General features: G+C 39.8%; 1 protein-coding gene across 3 annotated transcripts in view; it reads left to right on the top strand.

The window, feature by feature from the left end:
* The first annotated feature begins 3062 nt into the window (after nt 1-3062).
* The window catches only part of PNLIPRP3 (pancreatic lipase related protein 3), a 35629-nt gene continuing 13452 nt past the window's right edge, over nt 3063-25239 (top strand). Inside the window, exons 1-7 of one of the 3 annotated variants that reach the window (XR_014077806.1) lie at nt 3063-3189; nt 8556-8716; nt 13753-13872; nt 14523-14654; nt 16202-16310; nt 22168-22287; nt 22371-22493. Coding sequence is in view for 2 of the 3 variants with exons in the window: in XM_081573506.1 (XP_081429632.1) it covers nt 3174-3189; nt 8556-8716; nt 13753-13872; nt 14523-14654; nt 16202-16310; nt 22168-22287; nt 22371-22493 (781 nt within the window). In the remaining variant the exon portion in view is untranslated. Of the gene's footprint in view, nt 3190-8555; nt 8717-9166; nt 9810-13752; nt 13873-14522; nt 14655-16201; nt 16311-22167; nt 22288-22370; nt 22494-25239 lie in introns of those variants that run through there. The other 2 variants (XM_081573506.1, XM_081573507.1) reach the window with 2 other exon arrangements.

Here is a 25239-nt window from a genome sequence, read left to right as displayed (position 1 = left end):
TCTACCCCCCAACTAGATTGCATACTCCATGGGTGCCTGAACTACTTTTTCCACTGCTGAGTCCTCAGTGCTGAGAACCACCCCTGGCACATAATAGGCACTCAGATAAATACTTCTTGAATAAATTAACGAGCCTATTTTCCAGCTTTTCTATGTCATTGAAAAAGCCTGTACATGGTACCATAAAAAAAAGACTCATTTAGAAAGTGAAAATTAGGGAATCTGGTTTCATCTCTTCATGGCAAATAGATGGGGAAACAATGGAAACAGTGACAGACTTTATTTTCTTGGGCTCCAAAATCACTGCAGATGGGGACTGCAGCCATGAAATTAAAAGATGCTTCCTCCTTGGAATGAAAGCTATGGCCAACCTACACAACATATTAAAAAGCATAGAGATTGCTTTGCTGACAAAGATCTGTCTAGTCAAAGTTATGGTTTTTCAGTAGTCATGTATGGATGTGAGAGTTGAACCATAAAGAAAGCTGAGCACCAAAGAATTGATGCTTTTGAACTATGGTGGTGGAAAAGACTCATGAGAGTCCCTTGGACTGCAAGGAGATCAAACCAGCCAATCCTAAAGGAAATCATTCCTGAATATTCATTAGAAGGACTGATTCTGAAGCTGAAACACCAATACTTTGGCCACCTGATGCGAAGAACTGACTCACTGGAAAAGACCCTGATGTTGGGAAGGATTGAAGGCAGAAGAAGAAGGGGATGACAGAGGATGAGATGGTTGGATGGCATCACCGACTCCATGGACATGAGTTTGAGCAAGCTCCAGGAGTTGGTGATGGACGGGGAAGCCTGGTGTAATGCAGTCCATGGGTTCACAAAGAGTCGGACCCGACTGAGCGGCGGAACTGACTGAACAGAGGTGGCTCAGCTGGTAAAGAATCTGCCTGCAATGCAGGAAATAAAGGAGACATGAATTCCATCCCTTGAGTGGGGAAGATCCCCTGGAGGAGGAAATGGCAACCCACTCCAGTATTCTTGCCTCAGAAATCCCATGGACAGAGGAGCCTTGTGGACTACAGTCCATGGGGTTGCAAAGAGTCAGACATGACTTAGCAACTGAGCGTGCATGCCAATTTATGATTTCTTAGCCAATTAAAGCTAGTTTCATATAATGTGCTATATTTCAGATGCTCCTGTAAAGAACTTTTAGGTCAAAGACTAAACAAAACATTTCAATTGAAAAATATAGCAAAATATGACTCGAGAATAGAAGAAACTATGAAAGAACAACTAACATTGAAAGAAAAATTTAATTAATAAAAATAAAGTTTAATGCATTAGAAAAACAGGAAGAAAACAATATAATTCATAAATTTACGTGGTGGTTGCTTCATAAAAGTGAAAAAAAAATATGAAGCCATGATGGCAGTTTTAAATAAACAAAGGGAAATAACCATGGGTGTGAAAGACATTTAAATGGTTACATTTTGTATAAATTTATGCTAAGAGAACTGAAACTCTGTATCAAAGTAAATCCCAGATAAATGAACATTTTAAAGTAAAAGAGTAAAACAAAAATATTATGAAGACAGAGTAAAATCGTTAATGATCTTAGAGTGAGGATGGTTTTTCTAAACAAGAAAAAACTCCGAAGCCATAAAGGAAAAGATAAGATGGATTATGTTGGTGAATAAAATGCAGACTTCTGTAAAATCTATTAAACAAAAATATATAACAACTAGAATGTCTTTGCTAAATATCTGAGAAAGGGTGTAAATATTTTTAACTGTTCAAAGAGTTTTTAAACATAAATAAGGAAAAATACCCTTTTAGAAAAATATGCATAGAGCATGAAAATCTCACCTGTTAGACAATGTGGAAATGCCAGATATACACAAAAAGATGTTCAAGTGTATAGGTAGTTAAAGAAATGCAAACTAAAATGGCAAAAGTTGGTGCATATGGAAATTTAAATGTGCATACCCTTCCGCAGTAGATTTTATTGTTCCCCCTTATTTACTCCTTCACCACCCCAAAAGGGTTCCACAGAGCCACCTTTGTCCACAGGACACTGACACAGCAGAAAATAGTGCCAAGTCTGAAGGCCTGCTTGAAATCTGCCTGGTTCGGCTGTTACATACATTTTCTCGGCCCCCAGAGTGCTGAACAGGATCTGTTCCCTAAGCTTGGATCCTGGAATAAAGAAGACTGATAGCTCAGAGCCACATCCAACCTAAAACCATTGCAGTCAAAATACAACATGAATAAGAAACGAACTTAATTTTTATAAGCCAATGAGATTTGAAAATCATTTGTTACCACAGTGTAACCTAGCCAAAGCTAATTGATAACATACCTCCCAGTTCTATTTAGTGATAGATTGACCTGCATTATGGTTCATTTTTGCTCATGAAACATTGAACAAGGTGATCACCTTTTCTAAATCTTCCTTTTATCACATATGACACATAGGGCTTAATCTGTTTTTGCTATTTTAATTATTATTAATATAAGACAAAGAAACCAATGTGAACATAGTTGGGTGGAAAAATACTCTTCTTTTTAGTTTTGTGGGTTTTTTCTTACTACAAAAGTAATTTATATTCATTATTGAAAATTTGAGACCATAAATGAATAGTATGTTGGAAAAAACAAAAACCATGCTAACACCATTGTTAATATTTTGATGGAGTTCCTTTGAATTTTATCTTTTCCCTCATACATTTTAAATGAAACTATATTGCAAGTAGTTCGCTTATCTGTCTTTTCCCACCAACACTGTATCATTCTCACTTTCTTTAAAAGTTTCATTACAAATTCTCTGTAAACATTTAAATGGCTAGATAATATCTTTAATTCTATAATTTTAGAACTATATCCTTTGTTGTATAGGCTATTTAAATTACTGGCCCAATTTCAAGTTGTTAATTTTATACCAAATGTATATTTTTAAACAGCTATTAATCTTTCCATTTTTTTCCTAAATGGTTTTAATAGCTTATGATGTTGATAAGCTATTGTGTGTTAGTTGCTCAGTCATATCTGACTCTTTGTGACCCCATGGGCTATAGCCCTCCAGGCTCCTCTGTCCATAATATTCTCCAGGCAAGAATACTGGAGTGGTTGCCAGTTAAATCACATCTAATTTCTTAACCACATCTAATTTCTTCTACTTTTATGCCCTTTCTGTTGCCCTATGAAAAAAGGGCTTGATGACCAATACCCCTGGTAAGTTACAAACACAGAAAACATGCAATATTTACAATCTTCATTTTTAAACCCAAACTCCTTCCTTGACTGAATAATGTAGTTGAGAACTTAGAGGGTTGCAGTGGTGGGTGTGGGGGCATGGGGCATGGAATGCAAAAACTAAGGCAGCTGGACTTTCTAGGAAAAATAGATGGCTGTATTAGAAAGCTATTATCCAATATGAAATCATTGGTTCAAATTGTAACTGAATGAATATGTGCTTCAAGAGGAAAAACAGAATGGATTCCAGGCAGAAGGAATATTGATTGAGACGCGGCACTGTTCTAGGGATGTATTGAAGAAGGCACATGTTCACACTTCCAACAAGAGGAAACAAAGTCAGCCAGAGAATCCTGGAAAACAGAAATGGCACACAAAAGGCATGATCTGAATGTGGAGCCAGATAAAGTGACACTGACCTGGAGGAATTCATGTATTGTGAGAAGTAAGGGTTCATTTCAATATTTTCCTTTGAAGGGAATGGGTATGTGAACAGTGGAAGTGCAGAGAAGGAAATAGCATGCTAGCTGTCTCTGAAGGGAAGAAATATTTATCTAGTCATGGAAATATAAATTTGGTTTATTGATTTTCAATTTTTTAGAGTCGGTGTACAGATAAGACAGGGGCGATTTAATTATCGTCGTAGAACAAGGACTGAATATTATCAGTCTTGACAGTATGAATGTAAAATTGCAGTGGACAGATATCGGAGATGGAAGAGAGGCAGAGATGCAGAGGCAGTATCTCTTCAAACTTTGTCTTGCAAAGGCATGGAGTCAAATTGTAAGGAATATGAGGTCTGGATCAAGACCTAGAAGATGACTATCTAAGCTTACAGTGGAAGTCAAGAAATGAGCTGAAAAGAGTGTGACTGTATTGGAGGAGGAGTGGAGATGAAGTGGAGAGCAGGCTTCTGAGCTGCTGTTCCTCAGCTGCAAGTCACCCTTGCTTTGCCAGCACTGAGAAATGGCAAACACGGTCCACTGCTTCAGTCCCTCCCAGAGTGACACTATCAATGGGGACTCTAGGGGGACTCTAAGGCTCCAGGAGACAGGGGGGGCTCCTTCCTGTTCGCGTCTCATTCCGGTCTGTCTGCCCAGCATCAGCTCTTCACTCCACGCGAACAACCATCCAGGAGCAGCAGCAGTAGTTTACATTTTCCTAATACTCCCAGAACCAGACGCAGGCTGCCCACTCAAAGATGCCAGCCCCAGCCAGCTAGCACCCCCTCCTCAGAGGCCTGAATACCAGTACCAACCTCGCCACCTCTTCTGTTTCTCTCACCAGCCCTTCTGCTGGGAGCCACTCCCTGTGGTTAGTTCCTCCTTTCCTCTTCAGGTCTTTAAAACCTGATTAGTAATAATATATTGTATTAAACTCTTAAACTAGAGTGGTTTCTGTTTCTTGCCCTGGATGATCCAGGAAATAGGTAGATTAATTAAATCCTCATTTATTATTGTAGCAAGTTAATAGATCATGCGTGACTGACATTGATAAATCAAAACCTAGTAATGTAAGCACATTATTTAGAGATACAGAGGTAACCATAAGAACTGCAGACATGTTTAAGTTGTTGCCTCTGGGGAGAGGGTTGGGTGTATGGGTGGGCAGGTGAAAGATCAGCACATGTTTTTACTGTACACACACTTCTTTGATTAAAAATGTGTTTTAATTTCCTCTCATCTATATTTATATTTAATATAAATATGTTTGATTATATTTAAATTAAATACAAATAAATTAATAAATATATAATAAACATTATTTATTAATATATAATACAATATATTAATTAATAAATATATCTCATCTATATTTACTACAGATCTTATTCTTAGGGAATGGAGCAAAGCAAAATTTCCTAGAACTATGAGGTTAAAAAATAGTGGTCTTGAACATCGAGATTTATTTAGTATATTTTGGTAAGGGATGAAAGAAAATCCTCAAATTCAAGTCTTCAAATAGCTCTAACCAATATTAATAAATAATCATAAATTGAATAAATTATCATCAATTTTGTGAATTGAATAACAGTAATTGAAAAAATCATAAATATAAATTATGATCATAATTGAATAAGTTAAACTATCCCTCTGAAAAACAGTATGAAATAAAGTTTTTAAAACATTTATTTATACAAAACAAAAAAAAACAGTTGACCCGTTTCTCCCAAGCCCACAGCCCCCTGCCTCTGGCAACCCCCAGTCTGTTCTCTGAATCTATAAGCTTGATATATCATCGTTATCTGATGATATCTTGTTTCATTTAGCACAATACCCTCGAGGTCCATTCATGTTGTTGGAAATTGCAAGATTTCATTTTTTAATGGCTGAATAATGTTCAAATGTACCAATGTATATTCTACAATTTCTGTTCATCAGTTGATGGAAACTTAGATGGCTTCTCTCCTTTTGCTGTTATAAAGAATACTAGAATGAGCATGGGCGTGCATGCGTCTTCTGAGGTTCGTGTTCTTATTTTCGTCAGATAAATACCCAGAAGTGGACTTGCTGGATCATATGGTAGTTTGATTTATTTATTTGAGGAGCCTCCATGCTACTTTCCATAATGGCTGTGGTGGTGACTTAGTCGCTTAGTTGTGTCTGACTCTTGTGACCCCATGGACTGTAGCACACCAGGCTCCTCTGTCCATGGTATTTCCCAGGCAAGAATATTGGAGTGGGTTACCATTTCCTTCTCCAGGGGATCTTCCCGACCCAGGGATCAAACCCATGTCTCCTGAATTGCAGGCAGATTCTTTACCACTGAGCCACCAGGAAAACCTGTAATGGCTATACTCGTTTATGTTCCCACCAACAGTGCATGAAGGTTGCCTTTTCTCCACATCCTTGCCAACACTGGTTATTTTTTTTTTTTATAACAGCCATTCTAACAGGTCTCAGGTGATATTTCATTGAGGTTTTGATTTGTATTTCCCCAATGATTAAGCTGCGGGCCTGACTTATATGGCCTTTATTGTGTTGAGGTATGGGCTTCCCAGGTGGCACCAGTGGTAAAGAATCCACCTGCCAAAGCAGGAGATGTAAGAGATGCAGGACATGTATGATTGTTTTCATGTATTGTTGAATTCGGTTTGCTAAAGTTTTGTTGAGAATTTTTGCACTGATGTCAATCAGAAATAATAGCCCCTAAGTTTGTTTTCTTGTAGCATTCTTGTCTGATTTCGGTTTTCAGGGTATTACTGGCCTCGTAAAATGAGTTGGAGAGTTCTCTTCTCTGCTATTTCTTGGATGAGTTTGAGAAGGACTGGTATTACTTCTTCTTCGAATGTGTGATATAATTCACCAGTGGGGTCATCTTGTCCTTTTGTCACTGGGAGCTTTTTGACCACTGATTCAATCTCCTTAGTAATTGATCTGTTCAGATATTCTATTTCATCATGATTCAGTCTTTGTAGGTTGTGTGTTCCTAGAAATTTATCCATTTCTTCTTGGTTGTCCAATTTGTTAGCATATAATTGTTCATAGTAGTTTCTTATGGTCCTCTGTATTCAGTACTGGCTCCTCTTTCAGTTCTGATTTATGTTTTTGAGTCCTCTCTTTCTTTCTTGGTGAGTCTAGCTGAAGGATGGTCAATTTTATCGTTTCAAAGAACCAGCTTTTAGCTTTTGTGTTCATCTATAAATGAAAATGTAACGTCATAGTGAAAAATGAATTAGAGTCAAGGAATGAAAGAAATGATCAAGACCTAGTTTTCCCCATATCTCTCCTTTTATCAATAACCTCAGATATGCAGATGATACCACCCTTATGGCAGAAAGTGAAGAAGAACTAAAGAGCCTCTTGATGAAAGTGAAAGAGGAGAGTGAAAAAGTTGGCTTAAAGCTCAACGTTCAGAAAACTAAGATCATGGCATCTGGTCCCATCACTTCATGGGAAATAGATGGGGAAACAGTGGAAACAGTGTCAGACTTTATTTTTTTGGGCTCCAAAATCACTGCTGATGGTGATTGCAGCCATGAAATTAAAAGACGCTTACTCCTTGGAAGGAAAGTTATGGCCAACCTAGATAGCATATTTAAAAGCAGAGACATTACTTTGCCAACAAAAGTCCGTCTAGTCAAGGCTATGGTTTTTCCAGTGGTCATGTATGGATGTGAGAGTTGGACGGTGAAGAAAGCTGAGCGCCGCAGAATTGATGCTTTTGAAGTGTGGTGTTGGAGAAGACTCTTGAGAGTCCCTTGGACTGCAAGGAGATCCAATCAATCCATCCTAAAGGAGATCAGTCCTGGGTGTTCATTGGAAGGACTGATGTTGAAGCTGAAACTCCAATACTTTGGGCACCTCATGCGAAGGGTTGACTCATTGGAAAAGACCCTAATGCTGGGTAGGATTGGTGGCAGGAGGAGAAGGGGACGACAGAGGATGAGATGGTTGGATGGCATCACCGACCCGATGGACATGTGTTTGGGTAGACTTTGGGAGTTGGTGATGGACAAGGAGGCCTGGTGTGCTGTTATTCATGGGGTTGCAAAGAGTCGGACATGACTGAGCGACTGAACTGAACTGAAAGATGAGTAAAGTGAGCTCCAGAAAGAAGAAACAGTTAAAACTGAATGAAACTTGGCTCTCATTTATACTCTATAAAAGGATTCCTAAGTGGTGCTAGTGGTAAATAATCCACCTGCCAATGCAGACAAGAGCCACAGGTTTGATCCCTGGGTGGGGAAGATCCCCTGGAGGAGGACATGATATCCCACGCCAGTATTCTTACTTGGAGAATCCCATGAACAAAAAAGCCTGACTTACTACAGTCTATATGGTCTGAAATAGTCAGACATAACTGAAGCAACTTAGCACGTAGGCATACACTCTGAAACATTTTTCAGACTCCTGCTGTGTGCCAGGCATGGTACTAGGCTCTGGAGACACAAAGATACCTTTCATCAAGAGTTATAAGTCTTATAAGAAAAAGACAATGCTCAGGGAAGACACAGTATCCCATCTTATGCCTCTGGCCCATTTTAACGAGGACTATCCTGTGTAACAGTTCATTTAGTCTTCATAACCAGGCTGTAAGGTAAGTGGAATTATCTCCATTTTACAGAGAAGGAAACTGAGACTGAAAAAAGGTAATATAATTATCCAAAATCAGGGATGTATCATGTCAAATCTGCTACACCCTCATCTGCGGTACTGAAGTCCACATGGTCATGGCTGTGATATGGAGAAGGGGCAGGAGGGGAAGGGGAAGGGAGAGCATTTTTTGAAAAGAATCTCCCTGAGTCACACTTGTTTAAAGACTAATTTCAGTTAAGCCTCTTAGTGTGAAACACAGCCATTTTCTGGGCCTGGTTCCTATAGCACTAACACTCTATCTTTTAGCTGCAGGGGAAGAAGTTTGCTATGAAAGGGTGGGCTGCTTTAAAGATGGTCTGCCATGGACTGGGACCTTCTCAAGACAGTTTGCAGGGTTACCCTGGTCTCCAGAAAAGATAAACACTCGCTTTCTGCTCTACACTAGACAGAATCCCAAAGTCCATCAGGTAAGTTAACTCACTGCCTTCATACACATATTATTCTAAAATAGAAGATGTCATTGCAAGTATAGAAGCCATAGATAACCTATTCTGGTAAAAACTCTTGAGTTAAAGGAAAACATTTCTTTTTAGTGTTGTGAGCCAGATATTTCTCTCATATTTGCCCTGGTATTTAAAAACAAAGATTGCTCTGAATACATGTTTCATATGGGATAAATTTGATATTTTGTTCAGTTAATATATTAACTGAGAACCTTCTACATTTTAAGACTGAAGAAGCAACAATACCTATTATGTACTAAATTGAATAAACAAGACAGTGCCTTGAATTTATTATACTAGGAGAAATGAGATATGTAACCAAGTAGCTTTATTGAAGCACAATTTTGGTCTGTGATGTAAGATGACAGATCAAAGGCTTTGGGAACAGAGAGAGGAAGGGATTACCTTCCCCTTGGGAGTGGAGATAGGAACCAGGAAAGACTTTGAGGAGGGTTTGAGGTGTGTCCTGAAGGAAGGGCAGGGTTTTCAAAAGCAAAGACAGGGAAATGGTGTGAATACACACACAGAGGAGAGAGACAATAGAGGGTGTTTGATAAATGACACCATTGTTGGGTTAGACAAGGCAGAGAGGAAGTCTTCAATTGTGGAGTGAGTTAGAGACGGAGTTTTAGAAACAATTTGTATAATTCCTTCCTGGGGAGATGGGCTATTACCCTGGGAGCCATGAGGACCCATTGTGAGTTTTTAGGAGAATTTAGGACATTTATTCTAGCTGCAGTGTATTTTCTTGCCTGGAGCTGGGAGAACAGGGGCTGTGGGGTGGGGAGAGGGAGGCATTACCATATCGTTTAGTCCCGTGCTGTCTAGTCACTAGCCACATGTGGCTCTTGAAATAAAGTTAAAAATTCAGTTCTTTAGCTGTGCCAACCACATTTCAAGTGCTCAAGAGCCACACATGACCAGTGGCTACTGTATTGAACAGTACAAATATAGGACATTTCCATCATCACAGAGAGTCCTATTTGACAGCACTGAATAAAAGCTGTAGTGCGATTTGGATCAGACACGGAAACTAACCTGAGCCAAAGTAATGAGAGTGAGTACGTTAACAGAAAACTGACATCCTAAACATCATCAACTGTCCTGAGATTTCACATATGCATGATAGGGAGAAAAATGACCCTCTTGTCTGAAAAATTTAGGGCAAAAGAAAAAGTTCAGTTTTTGACAAGTGAAGTTGGTTTAGACTATTGGAGATTTTAGTCGTACAACTTGGCAGGCGGTCTGGAGCTGCAGAAATACATTCAAAATCTTTTACCTAGAGGTGAGAGTTGAAACTCAGAGTGCATGAGATCTCAGGGAGAGAACAAAGCATGATACGAGACCCAGGTGGAGCATCTGTATTTAGGGAGCAGGTAGGAAAGGGGCCAGGGAAGGAGCAAAAATCATCTCCAGTCTTTACCTGCGCCTATAACCTTGAGGCTTGCTTTCCACCAGACCCATCTCATACAGGGCAGGTCTCACCAGCCAAGACAGCCTTCTGCTAGGCCTTCACACCCTGCAAGCATAGCTATCTACTTACCAGACTCACACATACACGTGTATACATAGCTCTTTACTGAAATATACCATCTGCTCTATAGATTATGGCTCTAGCGAGAACAAAGAAGAAAAGACAAGACTTTACTTTGAGTACAGGGAAACTTATAAAGAAAATGTCTTCAAAAGTTTGATTTCTGTAACTGTCAAAAAGCAAAGAGAAAAGTATTACTCAGCTGTAGAAAGAAAATGAAATTCTAATAGATGGTACAATATCTTGCAAACGTTTTGCTAAATTGAATATGCCAGACACAAAAGGACAAATATTATATGATTCCAGTTATATAAGATACCAAGAATAGTCAAATTCATAGAGACAGAAAGTAGAATAATATCAATAGTTACTAGGGGTCGGGGGAGGGGGTGATGGGGGTTATTGTTTAATGGGTACAGAGTTTCAGTCTGAGATGATGAAAAAGTTCTGGAATGGTGGTATTGCTTACACAACAACGTGATAGACAGTGGAAGTGAATTTTACTCTTGATGGATAAAACAGTAATTTTATGTTATGTGTATTTTACCACATTTTTTAAGAACGTAATACAAATGTCTTGGGGCACCTCTATCCATTTAGGACTTTCAGGATGAATTTTTCTGCTCAGGACTAACTGTATCCCCTGATGTTGACCCTCAGCCCTCATAGGACTTGCTGATCCTTTACCCTTCTGGACAGAGACATGCACTAGAACTTTATAGAAAACAGGCAGTAAGACAGAAGGTGATGAAGACCAGTCTTCAGGCAAGGCTGAGCCAAAAGGGCAGTGAAGAGAACATCAGAAAACTGAATACTTTCCTAAGAAAAGGGCCATAAAAACAGTGCTTTCCACATCTTTCCCACTCCCTTCCATTTGGAAAAAATCATGTGTGACAACACAGATCTGTACCCGAATTTTGCAATAGATAGACACCTGAGGGTTTGCTGTTAATGTGGTTTTTAATAACAGCTAGGTTGTAGACTGAGTCATGGTGTGACACTAAAAGCAAGGATCATCACAGGTTTGACCCATATGCTATACTGTACAAATTTGATTACCTTTGTTTATGAGAAAGAAGTAAATCATGCAGTAGCTTAGCAATTGAGGCTTAGCAATTGGGAAATTACCAAATAAAGAATTAGTAATCAAGGCTTAGCAATTGGTGAATTGTCAAGAATCAATTTGTTGATGTAAATGGTCTTCTGAGGCGTAGGTCTCAGCTACCTTCCTGGAAGAATAAAACCAACTTCTTTTTCCCATGAACCTGTGACTTCTTTTTTTCTTTCTTTCTTTTTTTATTTTTTAAATTATGAGAGTATAGTATCCGTGACTTCTTAACCGTAAGTGACTCATTGCCATTGCTACAGTGGTTCCTGCGCCTGCAGCTTTTGTCAAGGCTAGAACATGTCTAACTGGTGACTGTTTTTGCCTCACTTATAGGATGGGTTGATTCCATGTCAGTTGGGCTCCACGACCGCTCAAAGATAAGAATGTTAAGAGAAAACACCCCAGCACCCAGCTAAACATTGATACTCTACTCTTATCTCTAGATAACCTGTTCTGTCCTGACACTCTTTTTAGTTTCTGTCCTTGTGGCATCCAAGTTGTCTGCTTTTGATGCCATGATGTTGTTTGGGAGTTTCCCGTTTTCTAAGTTAGTGTGTCATTTTAGAGCGGTGTGATCGATTGAATGCACAGTGAACAAAGGCAACTGTTTGTTGCCTTTTCCTACGTTAATAAATCCTTGATGGCTTTTGTGACAACAGAGGATGCTTGGATACCTTAATACTTGTCCGATCGCCATTCTGAGGCTTGTTCGAGGTCCCACTTCTTCAAACTATTCTCATGACAGTGGAAAACTATATGCACTTTTTCTACTAAATGACCTTTCCTAAATAGGTTTTTTTGGTGTAGAAACAGGAACACAGTAGGTGTTTAAGGGGCTCCAGCCAGAGTTGGAATGGGCATCGAGTTCTTTTAAATACATGAATAAACAAACATCTTTGCACTTGGATTCGATTATTTAGCAGAAAAGTGCTTCCTAAAAAGCCCCAATACAATAGATTTTATTATTATCTCACAATCCTTCAGCTGGTATGCATCCTATCAGGAGAAAACACTGTGATCGGATCACAACTTGAAAGCCCAGTGGTGAAGGGCACGGCTTTAGAGAGAGACCGTGTGGGTTTGAATCCTGCTCCAGGATTCATCAGTTGCAGTACTTTTGAACAAGTGACTTCCTTTCTCATTACACCCCTTCCTAACCTGTAAAGTTCGTACCTACCTCAGAGCAATGAGAGAGCCAAATGAGCTACTCTGCAGAGTACCCACAGGGCTGCTCTGGTGGCTTAGAGGGTAAAAAATCTGCCTGCAATGCAAGAGACCTGGGTTCGATCCCTGGGTCAGGAAGATCCCCTGAAAAAGGAATGGCTCTCCCACTCCAGTATTCTTGCCTGGAGGATCCCATGGACAGAGGAGCCTGGTGAGCTTCAGTCCATGGGGTTGCATAGAGTCGGAAACAACTGAGTGACTAACACTTTCACTCTTTCACAGAGTACCTATAATCTAGATACATAGGAATTTTATCTGTATTATAATTATTGCCATTTGTAAGCCGTCTTGGGATTCTCTTGTTTGCTCACAGTCTTGGAGAAACTTTAGTCAGTAAGTCGTATGATTAATTGTATATACTGTTAAACACAGGTAGCTAGTAATCAGCCATTCATTTCAGTTTTATGAGTATCTAAATTTGCTGCTTTTCAGTTTAAGATTGCCATTGTCAAACTTGCTTTTTGCTGATTTGAGCTTTTATTTTTTCTCTACTTATACTTTCTCTACTTATACTTTTCTCTGCTTATACTTTCGACTTATAATTTTTCTCTTAATAACAAAATCACTTAAATTAATAGTATTCTAAAGTCTTCAAGAGTTTTGTCATAAAAACCATCTAACAAAGTACAAGAAATATAAAACAATATTTAACACCATCACATAAAATATCTTAAATGTGCTGTTGTATTTCATGTGACAAGGATCTAACCTCTATTCCTTGTTCATAAAGTGTGGTGGACAATCTGTCTTGCCACGTTTGGAACATGCATCTAAGCCTTGAATAAGGTAATTCTCATGAGTTATACTGACAACTAAAAAATGCTGTACAAAAGTAAGGCTTACTGAAATTCTAATTAAAACTGACTCAACATTGTCTTACACACATTACCTTAAAAGCAAACATTTTGATTTCTTTTCCTTATGATTAAATTTGTATGTTGCACTTTGTAATGCATTAATAATTCCTTGGTACTTTTGCAATATGTAGCAGTAACTATTTCTTTGATAAAAATGTATTAAAGATGGTTGTTAAAGTCAAACTTAGAGGAAAATTTTTGAGTGAATTTAGAATAATTCTACTAAATGTTAAAATTTTTCAATTATTTTACCTTAATTTCTTTTCACCTGAAACAGGAAGTCAGTGCAGTTAATTATTTAACTATCCAAGCCTCACACTTTGCAACAGACAAGATCACGCGTATCAACATACCTGGATGGAAATCAGACGGCAAATGGCAGCAAGACATGTGCAATGTATGATGTGAATAATCTCCTCTTTATACTAGTATTAAAGTTTTATGTTTAATGTGAATGTACTTTGCAAGGTACTAACATGTGTTCACGGAAATTCTCCATTCAGTTATTCACATTGGCCATATTCCAAGATCTCAGATGAATTACCCATTTCCCATTTATTTTCACTTATTATGAATTGCACAGATTATGATAGAAGATTTTTATAATTATTCTTAGTAAATTCTCATCTTTGACAAAAGATTGAATGGTATGATAAATTTCTCGTTTAATTTAAGGAAAACATTTCCAAGTTCACTCCAGGAAATTAATTTTCCTCTCTTCTACTCAAGATTAATAGACTGCTAATGTAGTAAGCAATTAATTATTTACAAGCCATATAGTGTGGTAGAGTCAGGCTGTCTGGAATATTATGGTTCTATTGACTAGCTCTGTGGTCATGGGCAAGTTAATTAGCCAACTTTGCCTAGGTTTGCTTATCTTTAAATAAGTTTTAAATAAGTTAATATATGTAAAAGTGTTAGGACAGGGCCAGGCACATGCTAGGTCCTCAAGACCTGTAGATGTTATTTCTTGTTGTAGACTCAGTTGTTTGGGCACTCAGGTTTCCTTTAATTCTTATTTTTAATACTTACAATAAATCTTTTTAGGTACTGCTAAAAGTAGAGGATGTGAACTGCATTAATTTAGACTGGATTAACGGTTCACTGCAATATATCCACGCCGTAAACAATCTCCGCGTTGCTGGTGCTGAGGTGGCTTATTTTATTGATGTTCTCGTGGTAAGAACAGTTGATTTCTTTAAAATTACATTGAACCAGCTTTGTGTCATAACACCAAGAATTTGGGGGCAATTCTATGTACTTTTTTATTAGTTTACACAAGTACCAAACATGTGAAATAATAAGCGTTGGTGTATGGTAGCCAAAAAGGGAAGTTAGGTTCCTTCTGGTGAAAGAAGTGCCTGTAGTTCTACAAATCGCCACTTGGGGGCAGTGTGTCTTCACCAGCTCCTCACCAAATCCCTGCCCCCTCAAGGTCGCTGCCTTGGTCAGCCTGGAGGACCATGTCGGTTTCTTTTCAGCACAACGTAAACCTATCCTTAACGATAGAGAAGAAACCGTTTCTGCGTTATGGACGCTGTCTGTGCAGGATGTGAAGTGCGTTTTCCCCACAGAAACTGGTTTCTATGGCAGTGAATTGGGTCCCTAGGCCAGTCCGGGCACAACTCTTGAACCTACACATTTTCAAAGAGAATAAAATAGGCTTTGCAGTTTATGAGGGCTATACTCTGAGACATTTATACATCTCCAAATGTTCCACCATAATAGAAAGTAGTTTCCCACCATGCAATGCAGTGAAGTAAAAAATCTAAAGATTTATGACCCTTTCAGATTCTTAAGGAGATTTCACTCCTTACAGTCAAGAAATATTTCACTCCGCACTTGCTGTGGGCCAGACTCCCATACTGGAGGTACATGGTGAGCAAGACAGCGTTTCTGCTCTGACGGAGTGTGGGGACAGGACTGTGGGAAAATTCAAGGCAACGGGAAGGGGAATGGCAGGAGCTGCAGCTTACTTTGAGGGTCAGTCAGGAAAGCGCGTCCAGCACTGAGCCCAGTTAGGACACAGGCTGGAGAAGAGTCAGGGAGCCAAATACTCACTGCTGCCCCCCCTCTTCGCCATCCACTCTTCCCACTCCGTCAGGGGAGGCTAGACTACAAGGAGGAACTTCGAGTGTGTCTTTGTCCACAAAGGCAGGAAACGGATTCATCTCCTCTTCAGAGAAAAACCAGGTCTAGCTAAGCTTTCGAGAATTTCTTCCTTGATCTTGGGGCCTGAACTGTGGGCTCCTAAAGGCCCAGGAAATAAGTAGGAGGAGATTTTGCTGAACTGAAGAGGAAAGTGTTGGCTGACTTAAATGTTCAGTGAGTTGTTTGCCCCCTGAGTGTGAGCTGCCTTTATTTAGCCCGTGTGGGGGTGTGCGGGATGGTTTGGACCTCAGGAATGATGAACATGGGCTGGAAGCCACAGACGGGTCACTGGGCTGGTCTCTTCCTGTTCCCAAGGACTGTGAGGCCGTTTAGCACAGGGAGAAAGCTCCGACAGAAGGCACTCCTCCAGCCCACCTGATGCTCTCTCCCTCAGCTGGATAAGGATGTAGGTTAGGTGGACATGGGGTTGCTTTGTCATTTTACCAGTCTCCCCATCCTGGGTGGGAGAGGGAGAAACATGTCAGCTCCTTTTTCATTTTAAGCCAGTTTCAGCCATTCTGCCTGCTTTTTTTTTTAAATGCTTGTTCTGTTTTCCTTTTAAAATATCTTCTCAGAAAAAATTTGGATATTCCGCTTCTAAAATACACTTGATTGGCCACAGCTTGGGAGCCCATCTGGCTGGGGAAGCTGGGTCAAGGACGCCAGGCCTTGGGAGGATAACCGGTAAGCCTGCCCTGCAGATGTGCCTTGGGTTTGTTTACGTATTCGTTTATGCACAAAGTAGCAAGTATCTGAACACCAAGGAGGTCACAGAAGCAAATGGAAGACAAGAGAAAATGTGACTCTCCCTAAATTAAAACATAAAATGCTCCCAAAGGGTGAGTGTGTGAGTCCATGTTCAAGGGTGTTCACCGTAGCATTATCTATGATGACAAAGGAATGAGACCTGTGATCATCCACCTGTTGGGGATGCTCAAATGAATGATGACACGTTCCATGCTTTGCGATTCCATAATGGCTTCTACACAGACTGAGATAGCACCTCCATGGTGGTCCTGCTCACCCAGTGTAGCTGGATTGCTGAACCATTTTGTTTCAGGCCCGTGCTATTCCAGTTGCTAAAATTTTGAATATTGTCCCTGAGCGTGCCTGCTTCAGCAGCACATATACTAAAGTTGAATATTGTCCCTGAGTATAATGTTAAGCCTGAAAACAAGTTGCAAAGTGAGTCCTACGAACAAGGTGTTGGGAATGAGATTTAATCGCATCCCTTCCCTGTACTCTTGACTTCCAAACTACTCGAGTCCGTTGACTAGAAATCAAAATATCTGCTCCATTATTGGTAAGTTGGGCTGGCCCCTCCCTTCTCTGTATCCCCCACCAACAGTTAGTCATCAAGCCCCTCGTCTCCTCTATCCTTCAATCTTCTCCTGCATCTGCTTTGTGCCTCTTCATGGCCCAGTCACTATCCCAGCTCAGGCCCTCTCCATCTCTTGGGTTTTTGCCATTCATGGCTGGTACCCTGCCTGGTTCTGCCTGCCAATTAAACATACATGATGTGGATTCGATTCCTGGTTCAGAAGGATCCCCTGGAGAAGGAAATGGCAACCCACTCCAGTATTCTTGCTGGGAGAATCCCATGGACAGAGGAGCCTGGTGGATTACAGTCCATGGGGTTGCAAAGAGTTGGACACCACTCAGAACAGGCTGGTACTCCAGTCTTACACAGGTATTGCAAGTGTCATTATCTTTTTAAACACAGGCTGTGCCACTCCACTGCTTGAAACTTTCCATTGTCTAAAGCATTTGAACTTGTTGTATGAATGTTTCCTGTTTCATCACGTATTTTCGTGATTCTGTGCCTTTGCAAGTTCTGTTCCCCCTCACCCTAATCACCCACTGGACATCCTTTGAGAATTTCCTCAGATATTTCTTCCTCAGACAGAGTTAGTTTTCTACTTCCCACACTCTTTGAAATATGCCTTTGTTATATATGAAGATACAAATATTGTGTCACAAAGTCTAATTAATTATTCATGTGCCTGTTATTTTCAGTAGACTCTGAACTACTTAGAAAGACTTCCTTACTGTACTACCATCCCAGGCCTGACACATGGTAGGTACACACTTTGTGTTCACTGAAACAATATATTGCAGCTCTGGTGTACATACACTCACACACGTGCTTTAATTTCAGATTTAAATTTAAAATATTTTTCCAAATTCTAAATTGGGTTTAAAGTGTTAATATATTGCCTCTGCAGTCTCTTGGTATAACAGGCTTTTCCTGCTGAAAGTTTCCTCTTTTTCCCAGATCTCTGATTCCAACTCCCACTCTAGCCTACCACCACCATTTCTACATAGAATATTAAAATTTGTATGTTTACTCTGAAGTTGTTGTTCTTTCAGTTCAGTTGAGTCGCTCAGTCATGTCCGACTCTTTGCAGCCGCAGCACACCAGGCCTCCTTGTCCATCACCAACTCCCGGGATTTGCTCAAACTCATGTCCATTGAGTCAGTGATGCATTCCAACCATGTCACTTAAAGGATGGGTTGATTGCGTGTCAGTTAAGCTCCATGACCCCTCAAAGATAAGAATGTTAAGAGAAAACATCCCAGCACCCAGCTAAACATCAATACGCTACTCTTATCTCTAGATAACCTGTTCTGTTCTGACACCCTTTTTAGTTTCTGTCCTTGTGGCTTCTTTCACAGAGTACCTATAATCTAGATAGATAATGAGTGTTATCTGTATTATAATTATTGCCATTTGTAAGCCATCTTGGGATTCTCTTGTTTGCTCACAGTCTTGGAGAAACTTTAGTCAGTAAGTCATACGATTAATTGTATATACTGTTAAACACAGGTAGCTAGTAATCAGCCATTCACTTCAGTTTCATGAGTATCTAAATTTGCTGCTTTTCAGTTTAAGATTGCCATTGTCAAACTTGCTTTTTGCTGATTTGAGCTTTTATTTTTTTCTCTATTTAATTAGTTGTTCTTTATTCAGTCACTGAGTTGTGTCTGACTGGTTGCGACCCCATGGACTGCAACACACCAGGCTTCCCTGTCCTTCACCATCTCCCAGAGTTTGCTCAGACTCATGTCTATTGAGTCGGTGATGTCATCCAACCATCTAATTTTCTGCCACCCCTTCTCCTCCTCCTGCCTTGAATCTTTCCCAGCATCAGGGTCTTTCCCAATGAGTTGGCTCTGAAGTTATTGTGTAGCAAAAATCTTCTTTGCCAGAGAATGGAAGAAATGGGCCCAACTTGTACAAATGGAACCTCATGGGCCCTAAAAGCCTAGGGGAGCATTTCAGCTGTAAATTAAAGGGAAGAACATTGCCATAACTATGTCAAAAATTCACACTAGGTTGCAATAAATTTATGGAGATTTTGTTTTCCTGAATTCTTATTTCACAACTCGGATAATTTTTAACTCGAGGGTTTCCTGCCAAGTGAATTATCCTATTGAATAAATAGAAAATAATAAGTTTTTAAAGGCTCTCTAAACATCTGAAGAATCTACATAATTTGGATGTTGCAATCTATGTTCCTTCTAAGTGGTTAGTCTGAATAATCATGTTCCTTGGGTAACAAAAGAACTGAGATCTCAAAAAAAATGTTGGCTTTATAATAAAACCAGTTAAAACAAAATATGGTAGATTTTAGGACATGCATAAGTTTCTGTGCCTCTGGTAATTCTCTATAACCACTAGGCAGTTATCCTAAATGACTATAGCATGGGGTTTACTCAGTCAAGGTTCTGTTTCCCATTTATCTATAAGCAGCATCAGTGTTTTCCTATTGGAAAAGAGGTTATTCTCTATGCTGATACACACATGCATCTAAATACATACACACTAACAAACTCAGCTCCCAAAAGGTGAAGCTCTCATTCATGCAGTAGGGGTCGCACCTCCCCAACTCAGATCAGTTAAGAGGTTGAACCTTCTAGTTCTCCCTCCTGTTGATCTTCCTCCTGAGATCTCTTAGAACCACAAATCCAAGATTCTCCCTTCCCTGCCTCTTGAAAACACTAGTTGTCTTTTTTAAAAAAACGTATCTGGTTGCCTTGTCCTCACATCAACATCATCTGAGCTGTACCTGCTATATTTGGATCCATCTCTGCTGAACTCCTGACATCATCAGAAGATTGTATCTAATGAGCAATTGTACATTAGCATAAACAATTCTCCCTAGAGTTGAAGATTAATTGTGAGACAAATACTTGTGCATCTTTCTTTTAAGCTTGGATATTTTGCACAGATGCCTGTTGGTTTACTTCATTGACCCCTCTGTCTAATTTTATCTTTTCACCTGTGCTCTGGGTCCCTTGCCAGCTTTGGGGACCTCACTGTCATTTGTCTGCTTTTCCTCCCATCTTGTCAAGCTCTTTTCCCCAGCTCTATCAGAACTGACACGTCCCGGTTCCTCCTTAGACCACAGCCTCTTCTCACCAATGCCCTAGCTTGCCTCACTCAGATTCCAACTCCTCTAAAAGGAATTGGCCACGTTTCCTTGAGGGCTGTGCTCTGCTCAACCCACTGCAGTCTGGTTTCTTTCCCAGCCCTGCCAGCAAAACCACTAAGACCAACAAGGGCCTCTTAGTGGGACTCTCCCAGGCCTTTCCCATCTTTACTTTCCTTGGCCCCTCTGACTCGCTAACCCCTCCTCGCTGTTGCAGCACCCTCTCTTGGCTCCTGTGGTTCCCCTTCTTCTTGCATCTTCTTGGTTGTTTTTTTCTTGTCTGACAGCTTCTTTCCAGGCTCCCTCGCAGGTTCCTTTTCTTCCGCCTTTCCTTACATGTTGGTGTTCTTCAACGTTCTATCTAGGCCCCGTCTTCTCTCCTTGCCTCCTCTCATTCTATCATTTCTTTCTCTATGATTATATGACTAAGACAAATAAAAACAAAAATGGAATCATAGTAGTCTATCATGCTGAGGTAATACACACCCCACAGCTGTGACATATTCATTGCTCACTCCTGCTGCATTTTCCCAGGGGTCAGATACAGCTCAGCTCTGAGTCCCCTCCACTCTGAGACCCAGTCTCTACTTCACAGCAAAGAGACTTTGCTAAAATACAAATCTGACTGTAAACCTGCCCTTTGGCAAACTTGTAAGAACTGCCCATCGACAACCAGGTCATGTCCAAACTCATCGTGGCTCAGCTGATTACATCTGGCTCCTGCCTACAATGCTGTCTTCTTCTTTCACCAAATTCTAAAATCCTATGCACCGGCCCTTGAAAGCTAGTTGCAGTTTCCCAGATGTGGTCAATACTCTCGCCTGATGGGCATGTATACTCTCTGTCCTCTTCCCAGGATGCTACTGACCTCATCTTCACCCTGGCTGACTCTTCTACTCCCTCAGATCTCTGCTTGCATTTCTCATCTCTAGCAGAAGCATGTCCCAGTTTCTCAAGACTGGGTTGCCTGTTGCTTCTCTGTACTTGCATAACACCTGCGCTCACCTGTCTCAGCACTGAGCACTTTGAATTGCGGTGCCTTCCCCTCCAAACAGAAAGCTCCTTGAGGACAGACTAGTCCTTATTTCTTTTATCCAGTTGCAAAACTCTGTTCCTGGCACATAATAAGTGCTTGATAAATAATTGTCAAATATGTAAATGAGGAGTTATGTGAATGATCATAACATTTTAGAGACCTTTGATATCTTAACCTTAGTTTTAGTAGACATTTGGATGGGAGACAATGGACTGAAATCTGACCACCATTTTGCATCTAATATATGATGGTCCATTTTGCATCTAACATATGATGGCCTTGTCAAGTCCCTTCACTTCCCTGAGCTTCAGGCTTTTGTTTGTAATACAATGAATGGAACTAAGTGAGCCTTAACTGAGGAAGGCAATGGCACCCCACTCCAGTACTCTTGCCTGGAAAATCCCATGGACGGAGGAGCCTGGTAGGCTGCAGTCCATGGGGTTGCTAGGAGTCGGACACGACTGAGCGACTTCACTTCACTTTTCACTTTCATGCATTGGAGAAGGCAGTGGCAACCCACTCCAGTACTCTTGCCTAGAAAATCTCATGGACGGGGGAGCCTGGCGGGCTGCCGTCTATGGGGTCGCACAGAGTCAGACACAACTGAAGCGACTTAGCAGCAGCATGATTCTATTATTTTAACTGTGTTGCTTTGTGATTCATCTTTACATTTTAAAGAGTTCTTAGCTTTTATTTTTATTTTTTTTACATATAAATGTTTCTTTTAAGGTGGTCTGCAATCCATAACCTTAGTTGTCTGTATGATATTCCATGTACAGACCCTAGAGTAGCTGCTTTGACTTTTCTGACTTTGTTAGCTGGTTTGGTATTATCCAGACACAGCCTTGCTTGTGTGTAGGAATCTGACATTGCAGTATGTACAGATCCTGCGTTTATAAATATAAACACATCCTACAGTTTATGTATCTGTCCTTCAGGCTGAGTGGTGTTTGACCTACATAAATCATATAAGAAAGAATACTTTTCCTTCACCATCTCTCCTTCCAAAATAGCAACACTGTCAACATACTTTTATATGTCTTAGTTTAACACATATTATGCTTTTTCCTAGGATTGGACCCAGCAGGGCCATGTTTCCATGACACTCCAAATGAAGTCAGACTGGATCCCTCAGACGCCAACTTTGTTGATGTTATCCATACAAACGCGGTTCGCCTCTTCTTTGAGCTTGGTAAGTTTTTAACACAAATCGAAAGTGCACTGAAAGATGGAGGAGAATTTTAGAAGCATGTATCTTGCTTTTTTTAATTTCAGGTGCTGGAACTATTAATGCTTGTGGTCACCTTGACTTTTACCCAAATGGAGGGAAGTACATGCCAGGATGTGAAGATTTAATTACACCTTTATTTAAATTTGATCTCAATATTTACAAGGAAGGTAAATGCTTTCTAAACTGCAGTTATAAACTCAATGAGCACCCTTCTTGGAGAGAATATGCTTTTGAATACAATATAATGTAAAAATATATTTTAGCCCAAAACACAATAGCATGTATGAAGTTCCTGGCAGTTGTGAGGTCTGCAAGGCCAGGGTCCATGTTTTAGTTAAGTCTGTAACCCCAGGGTCTAACAGAATGTCTCACTCAGTATGAACAAGGAGGACATAGTCATCCAATAGATATGTATTGAGTGCTTACTATGTGCCAGGCATTATTCTAAGAATAGTAGATGTAGGAATGCATACAGAAGACAAAAATTAGTAGGAGCTAATACCCTACTTTGCTAGAAAAACAGTAATAGAATAAGTGCTAAGGAGACAAAACAAAGCATGTAATGGGAATATGATGTGATGGTGACAGTGTGGGTGACCTAGGGGAAGCAGGTTTTTGGTAGGGTGGACAGGCAGTCCTTACTGAAAAGACGACCTGAAGGAGTTAGCCATGCAGGGACCTGGGTGAAAGGCATTCCAGGCTGAGAGGTGGGAATGGCAAGTGCAAAGGGCCTGGGGCAGGAGCCTGTGAGGTTCATGGCAGCAAGGAGCCTGTTGTGGCCAGAGTGAAATAAAAGAGAGGAGAGTAGTAGGGCATGAGGTTAGAGAAGGAACAGGGCAGAGGGAGATAATGCAGGGTCTTATGGACTGTAGCAAAGACTTCAGCTTTTACTTAAGGGGGATAGGAGCCATGGGAGGATTTTGAGCAGAAGAACATGGTTTGATTTGCTTTTTAACAGAATCACCCTGGATCACAAGTTAATTTAATTATAAATGAAACAAATAGTATTTAGCCCTTTATAGCAGTTGCCAATAATAATAATAAGGCACTTTATAAGACACCAGAAAGTTATTGTTTGGGAGTTCCATTCCTCCCTATCTCTATATCATTATCATGTAAATAATGATATGTATCATCCATAATATATGATAAAGCACAGTAATATAATGTGTGATGACATGACAGTAAATTTTTGGATGATTCTAAATATCCCACTGCCTGATCCCATGTAGTCAAAATGTCTAGATGATGTAATTATTCTATCTTCCATCTGGCAGTTGTAGAGGAAAGAAATGCAGATCATGGCATTAAAAGTAGCTTGAATTTCCTCTTCACTAGCACTAAGTTACAAAGTTTTACTATCTGTTTTGAAAGTAAATGTAATTAGAAGTATCCATTTGCAATGACTACTTAAAACTGGTAAAACTATAGATACTCAAAATGAGAATTAAAGCCAGTTCTATCTAGCACTGGTAAGCAAAATTCTTTCAAAAAAGACCTATTATAAAACTTCTGTCTCATTATTTGTTATATTCTGATTTGAAATCATTTATAGTAGGATAAAATGTAGATCATAAGACTCCTTTACATAACTATATTAATTGTTATATACTGAGTACTTGAAATTCTGTAAAAGAATGAATTAAAATAAGCCTACATTTATCATAAGCTGTCATTTTGAGATACTATAATTCCTACAACTTTATTGGATTAAAAGCATATTTATCATTCATGTCTTCAGATGACTTTTCAGCTTCAAAATATTTTATTTTACATAATATTTATTACTAAGAAACTATTTACTTTTAAAATTCATAGTTCCCTTTGTTCTAAAGAACCATCTTGTCTAAACCACAATTAGTTATGAATACAAATTTGTATGTAAAGAAACTTGATATAAGAGAAGTCCTCCTTAAAAAAAAGATGTCAATTCTTTATCACTGCCATGTTGCATTTCTGAAATGATCTCAATTATCTATTGTATAACAAACCATAGTAGATTAAGAGAATGATGTTTTATTGCCTGTGATTATGAGGCTCAAGATTCAGGCAGAGCTCTGCTTTGCTGTGTGTCCATTGGGTGAATGCAAGTGATTGCATCCAACTGGGAGCTGGGCTGGGCTGGGCCAAGCTGAGTGGGAAGGTCCAAGATGGCCTTCCATGCGTAGTGTCTTGGTACTAGCTCTCCTCTCTTAAGTGGTCTGTTATCCTTCAGAGCCTCTCTCCCCAGCCAGTTCACCTGAATTTCTTAACATGGAGACTGGGTTCCAATAGAGCAAGAATAGATGCTGGAAGGTGCTGAAGACCAAGGCCATGATACTTGCCCAGTGTCAGTTCCTCTACATTCTATTAGTCAAAGAAGTCACAAGACTAGCCTGTAACCCAGAAAGGTTTTTAAAAAGTCAGTTCCATCTCTTGATGGAGAGAGTAGTAACATATTGCAAAGGGGTGAGGACCTAGGAAGGAGTGACTCTTTGGAGTCCACATTTATAGATAAGTGATTTGCCGCAAAACTAAAATCAAAATCTAGTGACTCAAAGGTGAGCCAAGTCATGTAGGTCATGAGAAGAATAACCCATGCCATGTAGTAAAAATGTTGTTATGTAAGGAAAAGAGAGCATAAATGGGATGTATTTCAGAATACACAAATGTACTTAGAACTTTTATGAATTATTGCAGTAATCCTAACTGCTAGTGGCAGTAATGCTGTGCCTGACGATGACAAAACCAATTTGTCTATAGCATTCTCTACAATACATTCCACCTGTCATATCTTGAAACTCAGCTGAAGGTGTGCACTGGTTAAGCTTGTTGGCTGTTTTATGGTTGAGTAGGAGGGAATTCAGTCATTCGTGCAGAAACAGGGAGACAAGAGAATTAATTGGTCTAAGGCAGAGATACTGTGTACACAGT

Source organism: Giraffa tippelskirchi, chromosome 2 (assembly GCF_054371585.1).
Source record: "Giraffa tippelskirchi isolate mGirTip1 chromosome 2, T2T-mGirTip1v1.2.pri, whole genome shotgun sequence".
Lineage (NCBI taxonomy): Eukaryota > Metazoa > Chordata > Mammalia > Artiodactyla > Giraffidae > Giraffa > Giraffa tippelskirchi.
Note: the sequence above shows the minus strand (reverse complement) of the source record. Positions and strands in the feature narration are given on the sequence as shown.